General features: G+C 40.2%; 1 protein-coding gene and 1 long non-coding RNA gene across 2 annotated transcripts in view; one reads left to right on the top strand and one right to left on the bottom strand.

Moving 5' to 3' along the window:
* Window positions 1-13460, top strand: part of LOC120222648 — a 43806-nt gene that overhangs the window by 29782 nt on the left and 564 nt on the right. Inside the window, exons 2-4 of the long non-coding RNA XR_005526097.1 lie at window positions 10539-10679; window positions 12810-12899; window positions 13040-13137. This is a non-coding gene — a long non-coding RNA (uncharacterized LOC120222648). The remainder of the gene's footprint in view (window positions 1-10538; window positions 10680-12809; window positions 12900-13039; window positions 13138-13460) is intronic.
* The window catches only part of LONRF1 (LON peptidase N-terminal domain and ring finger 1), a 37300-nt gene continuing 30248 nt past the window's right edge, over window positions 6409-13460 (bottom strand). The window contains exons 9-12 of the mRNA XM_039220545.1: window positions 13298-13456; window positions 13025-13187; window positions 10230-10382; window positions 6409-7709 (exon numbers count right to left, since the gene is read on the bottom strand). Of these exons, the coding sequence (XP_039076476.1) occupies window positions 7551-7709; window positions 10230-10382; window positions 13025-13187; window positions 13298-13456 (634 nt within the window). The 3' untranslated portion in view covers window positions 6409-7550. The remainder of the gene's footprint in view (window positions 7710-10229; window positions 10383-13024; window positions 13188-13297; window positions 13457-13460) is intronic.

Here is a 13460-nt window from a genome sequence, read left to right as displayed (position 1 = left end):
AGTTTCCTGAGGAACCTCCACACTGTTTTCCAGAGGGGCTGTACCAGTTTACATTCCCACCAACAGTGGAGGAGGGTGCCCGTTTCTCCACATCCTCGCCAGCATCTCGAGTTCTCTGATTTGCTCATTTTAGCCACTCTGACTGGCGTGAGGTGGTATCTCAGTGTGGTTTTGATGTGTATTTCCCTGATGAGGAGGGATGCTGAGCATCGTTTCATGGGTCTGTTGGCCATCTGGATGTCCTCTTTGGAGAAGTGTCTGTTCATATCTTCTGCCCATTTCTTTACTGGGTTGTTTGTTTTTCAGGTGTGGAGTTTGGTGAATTCCTTTTTGGATATTAACCCTTTATCTGATATGTCATTTGCAACTATATTTTCCCATTCCGTTGGTTGCCTATTAGTTTTGTGGGTTGTTTCCTTTGCTCTGCTCAATATTGTTTATCTTTTAAAGATTCAGGTCCTGGTTTCATTAACTTGATTTATTATTTTTTAGTTTCTATTTTACTTATTTCTGCTCTAATCTTTATTATTTCCTTCCTTCAGCTGCTTTTTGGGTTTTGTTATTCTTCTAGTCCCTTTAAATTTTTTTTAATGTTTTATTTATTTCTAGGAGAGAGAGAGACAGCATGAGCAGGGGAGGGTCAGAGAGAGAGGGAGACACAGACTCTGAAATAGACTCCAGGCTCTGAGCTGGCAGTCAGCACAGAGCCTGACACGGGGCTCGAACCCACGAACCGTGAGATCATGACCTAAGCAAAAGTCGGACGCTTAACCGACTAAGCCACCCAGGCGCCCCTCTTCTTCTAGTTCCTTTAGATGTAAAGTTAAAAATGTAAAGCATTTTTCTTGCTTCTTGAGTCAGTCCTATATTGCTATGAACTTCCTTCTTAGAATTTTCTTTTGCTGCATCCCCAAAGTTCAGACCATTGTGTTTTCATTTTCATTTGTCTCCAAGTATTTTCTGAAATACTCTTTGACTTCTTGGTTGACCCATTTATTGTTTAGTAGCATGTTATTTAACCTACATGTATTTGTGCTCATTCAAGTTTTTCTTGTGGTTTAGTTCTAGTTTCTTATATCATCGTGATTGGGAAAGATGCATGGTATGACTTCAGTCTTTTTGAATTTGTTCACACTTGTTTTATGGCACAATATGTGAGCTGTTCTGGAGAATGTCTCATGTGCACTTGAGAAGAATGTGTATTCCCCTATTTTGGAGTGGAATGTTCTGAATATATCTATTATATCTATCTGGTCCAATGTATCATTCAAAATCAGTTACCTTGTCGATTTTCTGTTTGGAGGATGTATCCATTGATGTAAGTGGGGTAATAAAGTGGTTTACTATCATTTTATTACTATCAATAACTTTGTTAATAGGTGCCTTTATGTATTTAGATGCTCCCATTTTGAGTGCATAAATATTTACAATAGTTCTATCTTCTTCTTGGATTGTTCCTTTCATGATTATGTAGTGTTCTTCTTTGTTTCTTGTTGCAATCTTTGTGTTAAAGTAGATTTTGACCGTTATAAATATTGCTACCCTGGCTTTCTTTTCACTGCCAGTTGCATAACTGCTATTCCAACCCTTCACTTTCAATCTGCATGTGTCTTTAGATTTGAAATTAGTTTCTTGTAGGCAGCATATAGATTAGTTTTGCTTTTTTGTCCATTCCATCACCTGTCTGTTTCTGGGTACTAGGAAAGTCTGCTAGGTGTCATGCTCTTGCATGCAGTGGCCTGCAGTGCAATGTCCCTAGGACTTGGTGCTTCATGGGTGTGTGTGTGTGTTGCACATGCACTACTGTTGTGTCTGAGCTGCATTTGACTTCAGTTGTCTGCAATGGCTTTGTCTGTTGTGGGCAAGGTTTGGTGCCTATGTTGTGAATGTGCCAGTATTGGGCAGCCCGGGGCTTAATTTGAATTAGAACAGATGTTTGCCAGAGCTGTGGGAGCACTAAACTACGAAGCACTCTCCCTGTGTTGTACCCTGAGAGGCTTTAGGTGGGTGGGCCCTGCGGTCAAACCCGGTATCTGTCTGCAACCCATTTGACCAATGTCAAAATGATGTGTGGTTATTTTCCTCTCTCCATGTGACTCCAGTCACTTTGGAGTGTTTTGGTCCTGTTGGGCTATTTGCACACTGCCAGGCTTGTGGCGCCTTTTTTGGTGGTGTGCTGAGGGTGGGTTAGAGGGGTGGGTCTCTAGGAAAACATGGGGGCTGGTTTCGTGGTGAGCAAACTGGGTGGAGAGTGTTGGAGCTGCACAGGTTCCTGCAGGTGTCTGTATCTAGGCTGGGGGGTGGGGGGGCAGGGGAAGTAACGTGTACCCTCCAGCTCTTTTGCTCTTGGAGAATCTCTTAAATATCCTGCCCCTAGAGTGCGTGTTCTGAGATTAGTAAATAAATCTCCTTACTGCATATACCAGTCTTCTTTCAGACTGCTGCTCCTAGGCTGTATCTCTGTATGGATGTTTGCTGTGCTGTCTCTTTAAGGGTAGGGACTTGGTTTCCTGTCTTTTCCTGCTTTCCTAAAGTGGAGCCCGCAAAGTAGAACTTTTCGAAGTTCCAGGTGTTACCTCACTGATTGTACAGGCCTGTCGGTTTTCAGAGACCAATGTTAGGGGGATTCCTCCTCCCAGTGTGGGTCCCCCATGCCCAGAGTGCTTGGTGTGGGGTCTGTACTGTTCCCTTTTCTGTGCCTGCAGAGGCCCTCCCTGCTGTGGAGAGTCTCGCAGTTTCCCTTGTTTCCCGACTTTGTCTCTGCCCTCAATACTGCTTCCAATGTGGCATCTTTATGTTGAGCTTTGGAGAGTTTGTGCCAGCCTGTGGCTCATCTTCTGGATTACTGACCCCGATCGGGTGTTACCTAGGTGTATTCATGGGACAAGGGGACTTAACAGCCTCCTATCCACCATCTTCCCTGGAAGTCCTCTGGCTACCATGGCTTAACGTTTTCACCACCAAAACAGTTTTCCACATTTACTTCTCTTCATATTTCCTAATACTAAACAGTGAAAGAACAATGCCAAGTACCCTGAGTCTTTTTTAAAGGTACATGCCTATATAATCATTCTTTACTACTTTTACTGTTTCCCGTTTCAGACCTTCAAGCTTTTGTGTGCTTGAAACAAAAGTTTATCAGTAGAACCATGATGTTCATAAAGGTTTGTGTGGTCACAACCTCAAATAGTAAAACCCAAGGGTAATGTGGTTGTAGATTGAACAGATTAGCTATAGAGGGCTGGCCATCCCTATAGGAAAGGCATCTAGGATTTCCAAAGAAAAATATATTACCTGCTCATCTCCCTGATTTCACACAATATCGTCTACTTCTTAATAAACATGGTAATGGTGGTATAATTTATGCTTTTGTTGAATTGAACTTTTTCATGCAGTCCATTTGTTGCCAATAGTAGGCATTGGTTGTTTCTAAGTTTTTGCTGTTCTAGGGACATTAATAGAATATCCTCATTCATGTGGATTCTAGGGTTTTGAATTATGAAAGTACTTCTAACATCAGATTGGGTCAGAGAATATGACCATTTTAATAATCCTTGATACATACATTGCAACATAACTTTCTAAAAAGATTTTTTAGCAATGTACACTACTCCCCAAAGCATATCGCTAAACCTGATTTGGCCGTCTCAAGATCTTGGTGAGGTGCTTACAAACAAGTTCTGATTCTATAGGTGTAAAATGCACTCTGACACGTTGTAATGGCTGCTACATCAGAAAGTCAAGTGAATCACTTCCAGACCCTTCTTTGCACATTGAGCTTCTTCGATGTTTTCTGTAACTTGATACGGCAGTGAGGTGGAGGCCAGAAGCCTGGGTTCAAAGTCAGATTCACCACATATTAGCTGTGTAAATCCTCTGACAAATTAGTCTTTGCCATTTTCTCATCTGTACAAGGAGAATGCCTACTTCAGTTTCTTTTCTCCCCCCGTGGCTCAAACTTACTACATTTTGAAAGTAAGCCTATATTCTTTTCAATATCCTAATTGCCCCCCCCAATCCTTAAGGATACATTTAATTTTGGTGAATAGCCAAAAACTATTTGGAGTCAGGTCTGCAAGATAGCTCATTTATTAAGCTGAGTTATGTTTTATCTATAAGAAATATTTAACATTTTTCAAGTGTTGGCATTTAAGCATTGGTTTATGGAGAAAATTCATATTGAATTTATGTCATTGGGTCATTCCACTTATTGTAGATCAATGCCAGACAACTGAGTGCCATTCTGTTGGTCCTGTCTACCTGTGTTAGTTTGCCTTGTTGTTCCCCTTTAAGAGGATGAATTTGGTCCCTGGGAAAGTAGGTTATTTGTGTCTTCAGGTTTGAGAAAATGATATTCTTTTACACTTTCCTTCAAAAGTTTCTATTCGATAAATGTCAAAAGTTTGAATCCCTCTTCCACGTCTCAAGTTTTTCCTCATACTCTGGCCTAACTGATCTCTCATTGTGTACTGGAAAGGGTCGTACTTCAACCTTCTACCTCATTAACTCATTCTTTGCATTCATTTTTCTTTTTATCTCATCTACTTATTTTTATAGTTCATTCAACAACTCAACAAACTTCTATTGACTGCTTTTGTGGTACCAAACACTGGAATATTTTTTAGATTTCTAGGTCTGTTTCTGGGCTTGCATATCCTCCATTCTAAGGATACTGAGTTTGTCTTAGAGTTTCTCCTCAAATTTCTAAGACTTGGTTGTCTATGTATCTTTGTCATTTGGGGTTGCTGTTTCAGTCACAGGTGGCCTGCCTCTGTTGATGGCGGGAGAACACTGGAACACACTGCCACATGAGGTAGCTCGGTAGTTTGTGGTTTCTGTGTGAGGGTTTCTCCATCCTCTTGGGGATCTCTAGCTAATGGTTCAGGGTCTTCTCTGGCCCAGTGTCCACATTCTGTGATTTGGTCTGAGAACAATTGCTGTTGCTGCCTCCTGCTCAGCCCAAGTAAGGAAGAATTCAAATGATCCATCTAGGTCAGATATAGTCTCCCCAAGAAATCCTCTGGAGGTTTTCCAAGACCTTCCCCTAGTTTGGGGTAGATTCCTCCACTTTGGCAAATCTCCTCAGTCTTCTATATATCAAATCCTGCTCCCAGATCTCAGAAATTCCTCAAAAGCATTTGTCAACGGATGGGGTTTTTGTTTTCACCGTGTCATTAGATTTCATTTTCTTTACTGTCATTTGTGTTGGATTTGGGGGAAGAAGAGAAGGCAAAGGTTATTGCTCAGTCTAATCATCTTTATCCAGTCTCCCTTCTTAATTGTCATTTATTTCTGTTCTGTTCAGTGGTCAGCTTATTAAATCTGTCTAAAGTGCTAAAGACCAGTCATAATATTCATTAGAGGGTTCACGCATTATTCAGTTATCTCCCGTAAGTGCCACTAGCAAAGTGCAAGGAAGATGTGGAGTTCAGAGTTCTCATTGGGTGAAGGCATCGGAATTAGGCCTTTAACAGGACGATCTGGACATGTAGAGACAGGTGTATTAACATGAGAACAGCAACAACTAGCTACTTTGACTCTGACTTGAAATGTTGAAAAGTGACAGAACTTAGTCACTTAAAGTGATCAGGGTAACAGTCTGTCAGATATGTATTTTTTTCCCTCTCTAGATAAATGGCACATAAAGTGCAGTAGGGAAAAAACAAAACTGTCCAGAGATGTAAAAATGTATACACAGAGTAACAAAACATTCATTACAAATTAGAGTCAAATGATAAAACTAGTATTCTGAATTCCCATTAGTATCATAGCTCTCTACAGAAAGAGATCATTTAATGCCCGTTTGTGGGTATGGGCATGCACATACCACAGATGTAGATTCGGCACTGGGTAAATCCTACTTCCTTCTCGTACATGCTTTGAGAACTACAGGTAAATTTTGCATGTATGCTACTATCCAGACACTACTTAACAGGCATTTAATAGTTTCTTATAAGAAAGTTGAACACTTCAGGACTATCGGTAAGGTAACTTTCGGGGAATGGCCCATTCTTTAGACAACATTTTCTGGAGATTTTCAATTAGTGTAATTGTGGGGGCAAAGGGTGGTCTTCCAGGCAGTCATTTCTGAACATATTTTTATAAAAATACTATTAAAATGATTTATTTATATCTGGAAAACCCTAGCTGGGAAATTGGGGCTCGAAATAGTCAGGTCTATTTAATGGTCTCAAATAGGGGTAACATGAAAAGTTTTATCTTTATCCTAAAGGGACATGGCTTTTTTAAAATGTTGAAAAATAGTACTTTAAAGGACTGTTCTAGGGCCTGAAGCCTCCTTCAGATTCTTTTCTTCTTACAGTATTTTGAAAGCTATAAGCTTATCTCATGTCACAAAACAGTAAAACTCATCTGTTCTTTGATATTGACCTAAAATTTAAGAAAAAATTATGAATTTAGCTTTTATTCAAAATTAAATAAGCAAAAGCAAAAGTTTAAGAAACTTTTACAAAGTACTTACATAAAAGAAAGTTAATAGGGACAGTCACAAGTTTGCAACAAATAATTACAAAAGTATCTAGGGCAGCATGAATATAAACCATGGCACAGCATGGTGATCTAATTGTGATATGAATAAGGCATAACTAACATCTGCACCAAGACCAGAATTAAGAAATAAAACATACTTTAAAAGCTTAGTTCTATATTAAGCTTCTTCTCTTTCCCCAGATCCTTAATGGGTTTATACTAGGTAATTTTTTTTAAACACCTCATGTCAAACTATAAATTATATAGATGGGCAGTTGATGTGAAAAGCCCCCTAAAATGTACAAACTAACTGGTACTGAGTTGAGTTCTCCATTTACCTTTATGTACAATTAAATGTAAACCATATTTTCACAGTTTTAAGTGTTTTATGAATAGATGCACAGTACCATGGCAGGTTTGCAATTGTTCCTGAAAACTGGCTCTAGGTTCTGCATCCGAAGCCTGTTGGCCACTAGGATGCAAGTATTTACATAAATAAGAAACTGTGTCATAGTCAATGGTCAAGACAGTTCAGCAAGAGCAGGATTTCCAACAGAGTGATACTCAATACCATAGTTTACATACTTGTGCAAATAGAAGCATTAGGACAGATAAATCTGAGGCAAATTCAACTTGCAAAAACTTGTATCGCTATTGTTGTAAACTTGGGCAGTAAAAACCCTCAGCAAGTTCTGCTCTCTATGGCTTTTTTTTCTTTTAAAATTTTAAAGCCAGAGAAAATGCACACACGCGCGCGCACACACACACACACCCCACATACACACAGTTCTCATTTCGTTTTAGAATATGGTACATAGTGCAACTTCATCACAATGTAGAGGTTTAACACACATTCAGTGCGTGTTTTTCTGTGCAAGTTCTTAGTGGTCTAAGTCCTAGTTGAAGGTAATCATTGCAGAACCACATGATTCAGGAGGTTGAAGGAAAAAAAGTTTCATTACATTTCTCAAACCAGCACTGGATGTGCAAAAGGCAGCAGACAATCTGGCTGTCAACACGGCCAGATTAGGGTAACTTTAAAGGAAGATCCAAGCAGTTAGTTACTTAGATTGGTCTCTAGAAAAATAGGTGAGTATATGCTGTATCTTTGTCAACCGTTCTTTCAAAGACTTCATTGACAAAACCGACAGCTGGTATCGGGGATCTACGGGAAGAACTGCAAGAAGCCACCAACACCACGCGGGTCCATTAGGGGTCGCCTAAAAATAATCAACAGTTTACAGTATTAGTACAATATACGTCTGTGACAAAAACAATTACAAACCAACAAGCTCGTCTTCCTTGAGCACTTGACTATCTGATCGTATCTCAAACTCTTTTAACAACCATGTAGGGAAGGCTCTTGTGCCCCTATAAAATGGGGAAACCGAAGATCAGAAATGTAAATCGTCCACGGCCGACACTCTGTCCTTGGCACCGCACTGCCTGGATGCAGGCCGCTCACATTTGGGGCTGGAAAATTCCTCATTGCAGGAACCGCCCTGCGCTCTGGTAGTATGTTGAGCAGTGTCTCTCACGTCTATCCAATAAGATGCCAATGGCACCTCCCAGCTGTGACGGTGCTAACTATCTTCAATTTCATGAGGAGTGAAAACGTTACATGCGATAGAGTCACAAATAAATTGAAGCAGCAAGGGAAAAAGTTAGTGAGAAAAGACTTTTTTTATAAAAAGTATAGGAAACGATACATCTCCCAAACTGTCAAAGAATAAGGCTGCCAAATGTGCCACAAAACTGTCCTAATTGAGAGCTTCTTTCTGAAAATACATATTTAAAACATTAATTAACATTTAAAAGTGTCTTCAAAGAACCATGGAATCCTAGGCAAGATATAAGAAAAGGTCTCAGCCTCTAGTTTTGTTTGAGAAAATCAGCATTTCCATCAGAGAAGTCCTTCGGATGTGGCAAGGGCTGACTACTGGCCAGTGGAAGAACTTGGACTTTTTTTCTCAAGATTTTCTGTTTCTTTTATTCAGTTTTACTGCCGCGTATCTAGGTGAGGATATCTTTGTATTTATCCTACTTGGAGTCTGTTAGTGGTCTCGAACGAGAGATTGACACTTTTCATCAAATTTGGGCAGATATCATAAATTATTACTCTAAGATATTTCCTGCTTTTTCTCTCCTCTTCTTTTGAGAGTATAATTATGTATATGTTATACAAAACAATTTTAAGCCATCTCTGTTGCACCCCAAATTGCTTTTTGTTGAACCTGAAATCTGAAGTTTCAGAATGACCATAGGAGCCCCTGAGGTTAATGCTGATCTCCATAAGCTCCCTCCAGAATCCCATGAGATTTCCATATTTGTGTACCATCTCATCTCCGCTCAGCATCACCACCCAGCCTTCTTGCATTTCAGAGAGGTCAGAAACATTTCCCCGAATCCCCTCCCTCACATGGTTCTGGGCATAGACTTGGCCAGGGAGAGGCATAATCTTGTGAAATTTGGAAGAGAAGAAGCCACTGTTCTCTGGAGACTGTTGCAAAGTGTTGACAGATTTGCAGGAGCCTTCCAGAGAATTCTTAACCACCTGCTACAGTGCTTCAGACTGAGATACTGGTGGGTACCTCCCTCGTACTCCTAAGAAATACAGAAGCTTCCCCACAAGTTCCTGAGAAGCACAGGGCTCCCCTGGGTCAGGTGCCCTGTCCTCCTTCCGTGACGTCCCTGAGCTTCACTCCTCCGGCTCTGCATCTCACAGCACCCCCTCCATGCCTGGATAATACACAAGTGGCTGCTTTTGTTTCACTGACCAAGTCCTGACTCACAATAATACTAACGAAGCAGTGGTAGAGGACTGAATCATAAAAGGCGAGAGTGGTGAAAGTTGAGTTTTTACATTTAAAATATACTTAATTTTATGCTGCTCAAAGGCTATCTCTATCAAGTTTTATCAGATTTAGGAAACCAAGATAAAACAAACATGAGCAACTGATAATATGTAGGATACTGAATGAGTGCTCAACTTGGAGATGATCTGATCTTATAATCGCAAGTTCAGGTGAAGGACTCAATTGGGATTCAGACAGATTTAGGCCAACCTTTGAAAACTGGAATGAGAGGCAGTGTCCATCACAGTGAGCCCTGTTCTCTCTCCATGTATTTATTTATAGCCATTTCATTATGAAACCTACCTTCTGACCATAAACACTCAGTTCAAAATGTTTGTCTAAAAGTGTTTCAATGAGTCTACCATCAGATTTTCCAGAACGGGGACGCTTCTTTTTGTGCATCTTACAGTGTCTACTGCACAGATCTGCTATATGCTGACCAGATTAAGCTTAAGCATCAACCCTACGTACGTGAGCAAGACTGTCAGAACACTAACTTCATGAGGAGCGAAGTATTAAACATGAAGAGACACATGGAGATAAAAGGAGAGGTTAAAAAAAAGACTTCTAGAAAATGCAGAAATGATAGCTCTCCCAACAATTTACTAGAATGTCCCATTTTTAATCCCCTCTCCCTCCTTTGAGCAAATTGTCAGGGAAGGGCTTTTTCCTCCTGTGCAGTCACAGCTATGGACCCCTCAGCCGTCAGCTCTGCCCATCCCCTTCCCCTACAAACAGCAGCAGACACCACTGCTCTGGAAGTATGGTCATCAATTCAAAGGCTGTGCAAAAAGGAAAACAAAAAAAAAAACCTTAAAACTCCCTTAATTTGAGTTTATTAAGAAAACAGTGAGACTCTTGGAAACAGTATCAAAGTCATCATACCTGAAGGTTTTCCTCCCTCCCAGGCATTGAGCCAAAGTGCTGAAGAATTTGGCTTCGAAATCTGTCTCTCAAGTTCTGAAACCAGCTGCAGGCCTGCGAGTATACCAGGTCATGGAGCTGCCGGAGGCTCTGGACCTCCTCTTCGTCCTCGGCCTGGAAACACAGCAGTTTGTAAGACTTGCATCTAGCCTTCCTGTCCATATCCCCTACCCAACAGAAATGAAAAACATTTTTTAATTGGCAACCCCAATTTCAGTGCTGGATCAGAGTATTCTTCTGCAATATATATTACATATTTCTTCCTCACAGAGCGCCGAGGGCCAGACTAAAGAGACGCCACAAGGCTTGACCGCTGCCCGGCCTTGTCGATGAAGCAATGTAATCCTGCAGAAGACTACTGCCGGCCTCCAGCTGGGAAGGGCACAACTGAGCGTGAGTTCTCGGATGAAGGTCTGCATGAATTTAGAATTCCTTTTTGTCTCTATGGATTAATGGCTTTTGAAAACAGTGGAACAAGAATATAGTCACTGCAGTAAAAGGGAAGACTGGGGAGGTTTAAAGCAGAGATAACCTGGCAGAAAGCAGTAATAGGATGGAGAACAAACATAATGATACCCTTTACCAGGGAACTGGGTCAAAACACAGTAAGAAACTTAGCAAAGAAAACCAGTCTATCAAAAGAGAATAAATTATGCAATGATTTTTTTTTTTATATATAAAGGCCAAGGCTGTGGCTACCTCCATCACTGCTCCTCGCACCCTTCAGATCACCAAACTGTGAACATAAAATTAAATGCATCTGCCTTGCAGCCTCAGATCCAGAATTAGTAGTCTCACAGAACACAGGAGATGAAGTAGAGCATTAACTCCTGCATCTTCTATTGATTTCTGTAGCACACACTTCTATCCCACTCACTCTGGGCCGGGGAGTGCTCTAGTTCATATACATTAACTCATCTGAACAAATACCAGGCCTGACTCAGCCTTTCAGATTTCACGAATGACTCACTATAAAACAAAGGGAACTCTGAATACATACTTTTTATTTCTGGAAGATTTGAAATGAAAAATAAAACTAAAAAACACCTGCCTTTTGCACAACACTGTGAATGTACTTAATACCACTGAACTATATAACAAAATTTATCAGTTTAATCATAGTTACGTAATGAAAAGGTAGAGCCATGAGTTGAAGACTTATGGTCTTGGAATGACCATATAAAACTCAGTCGCCTGCTAACACACACTGGTCTTAACATAAGCTAGAAATAAACTTATGACTTGTGAAGACTATTAAAAAAACAAAACCTCTGTTACGTCCTTACAAAATTCTAGGAAACAAACCATGGGCTCTAGAAAATAATGACAAAAATGAGAAGTGTCTGAGATGGAAAAAGGAACTGGCTAAAAAGCAGGCAGAACTTTATGGGGGAAAAAAGACTTTGCTTATGAAATCTGAGAAGCTTTTCCAGAAGGGACAAGAAATCATTACAAAGATGAGACATTAAGATGAGGAAAAATTATTAGACATTCCTAAGACTTCAAAGACAGCAAGCGCTTTCTAAATGCCAAACCCATAATGCTTTCAATATGCTATTCTATTGTCATATGTTCCCATCTAGTCATATGATTGGCCATACTCAAGGGATTTTGTCATCAAATCCAAATGTGAAGATGTAAACTTCCAAAGAATATTGCCTTTAGCAAATGACTCCCTTAACTAAGCATGCTTAAGGCAAGGACCCTATCAAGCAGCTCAAAATTTCAACTCACACAACACTTTTGACCTACTGCACGAAAAAGAAGTCTTCCTCTAGCTAGCATCTTAATAATAAGACAGGACAGGAAATATCAGACTAATCAAGTTTATCAGAGAGGCAATATGGCATAATGACGATGCACAGCACTTGGAGCCGGAAAGCTAGCTTTCAATCATTTTTATGACTTTACCTATAGGATCTTAGACCTATTAATGACCACTTTGGGAGCTTCTGTTCCTCATCTAAGTATCTCAGAGTTTTGAAAATTCAAAGAGTTAATGTTGTTAGAAGTGCCTAATGCCAGTATTCAAATGAAGGGCCCAAATCAATGAACAGAGAGAGCATATGATCAATGATTTTACAATGCCCTTCCAAAAGAAACGGCCTTTAATTTGATATTCATAGCATCACAAATCATTTTTCTGATACCTAAACGAATTTTAGATGGTGAATGAGATACTAGAAACATGAAAGGGCCCACACTGACCCTTTGCAAGAAGATTATCACAATAATGCACTGCAGGGAAGACAGTCTAGTGATAGTACTTTCTCTGTGATGCTGTAGAGTTTAAACACCTCATCTCACAGTGGCGATGTTATCATTAAGGTTCTGTCAGACACATCTAGAACAGTTTGGAAAGGATTCAGTGTGTTTTTGCCTTTATGTTCCATTTCAATCTGCTGATTACATCAGTTTTGACTACTAATAAATTCAATTAAAAAGGGCAGGGATTAGCAGCTTTCACAACATAGATGGCTTCCGAGCTCAACCAAATCGAGTGCTGCTGTTAAGTGCCCACCATGTCCACATACATTCTAGGCACCACGTTGGTTGGGGAGTCGGCGGAAATGAAGAGGAACTGTTCTAGACTTCCAAGTCAACACAGAGTAAGAGCAAAATGAGAGAAAGGTAACTGGGAGCTAACTTGTATAAATATCGACGATGGTCTCTGAGACAATTAAGTGCCTAGAATATCAGCCTACACAAGGCCAAGGACAGAGTATGCCAAGGTGTGCTAAAGAGACATTTCATACCTTAACATCTTCCAGATATTCAATGTCTGCGGTGCAGTATCCATCTTTCATTCCTCTTTTTAAAACCCTAAACCGCTTTCCTCCAACTGTATCCACCACAGACCTTCCATCAGGTAAGAAATGTACATTCCTAATTTGTAGCATACACCCATAATCTGCAAAACTAAAGGAAAAATTGTGATTAATAGCCAAGTTCAAGTAGCAAGCATGGGAGCTCTCAATATTCAAAGCACGGTCCAATATAAACAGAAATATTTACATACAAAAACATACCTATTCTGAGTTTCACTGACACACATCCCAAACTGTTTAGTTCCGGTTTGTATACTTCTTCGAATCATCAGTCTGTATCTTGGCTCGAATACATGAAGAGGGCAAGGCACAGTGGGGTAGGCCATAGTGCAAACAAATATTGGGACATTCTTGGTCAAGCTGA

Source organism: Hyaena hyaena, unplaced genomic scaffold (assembly GCF_003009895.1).
Source record: "Hyaena hyaena isolate Hyena2069 unplaced genomic scaffold, ASM300989v1 scaffold_17, whole genome shotgun sequence".
NCBI classification, from domain to species: Eukaryota; Metazoa; Chordata; class Mammalia; order Carnivora; family Hyaenidae; genus Hyaena; species Hyaena hyaena.
Note: the sequence above shows the minus strand (reverse complement) of the source record. Positions and strands in the feature narration are given on the sequence as shown.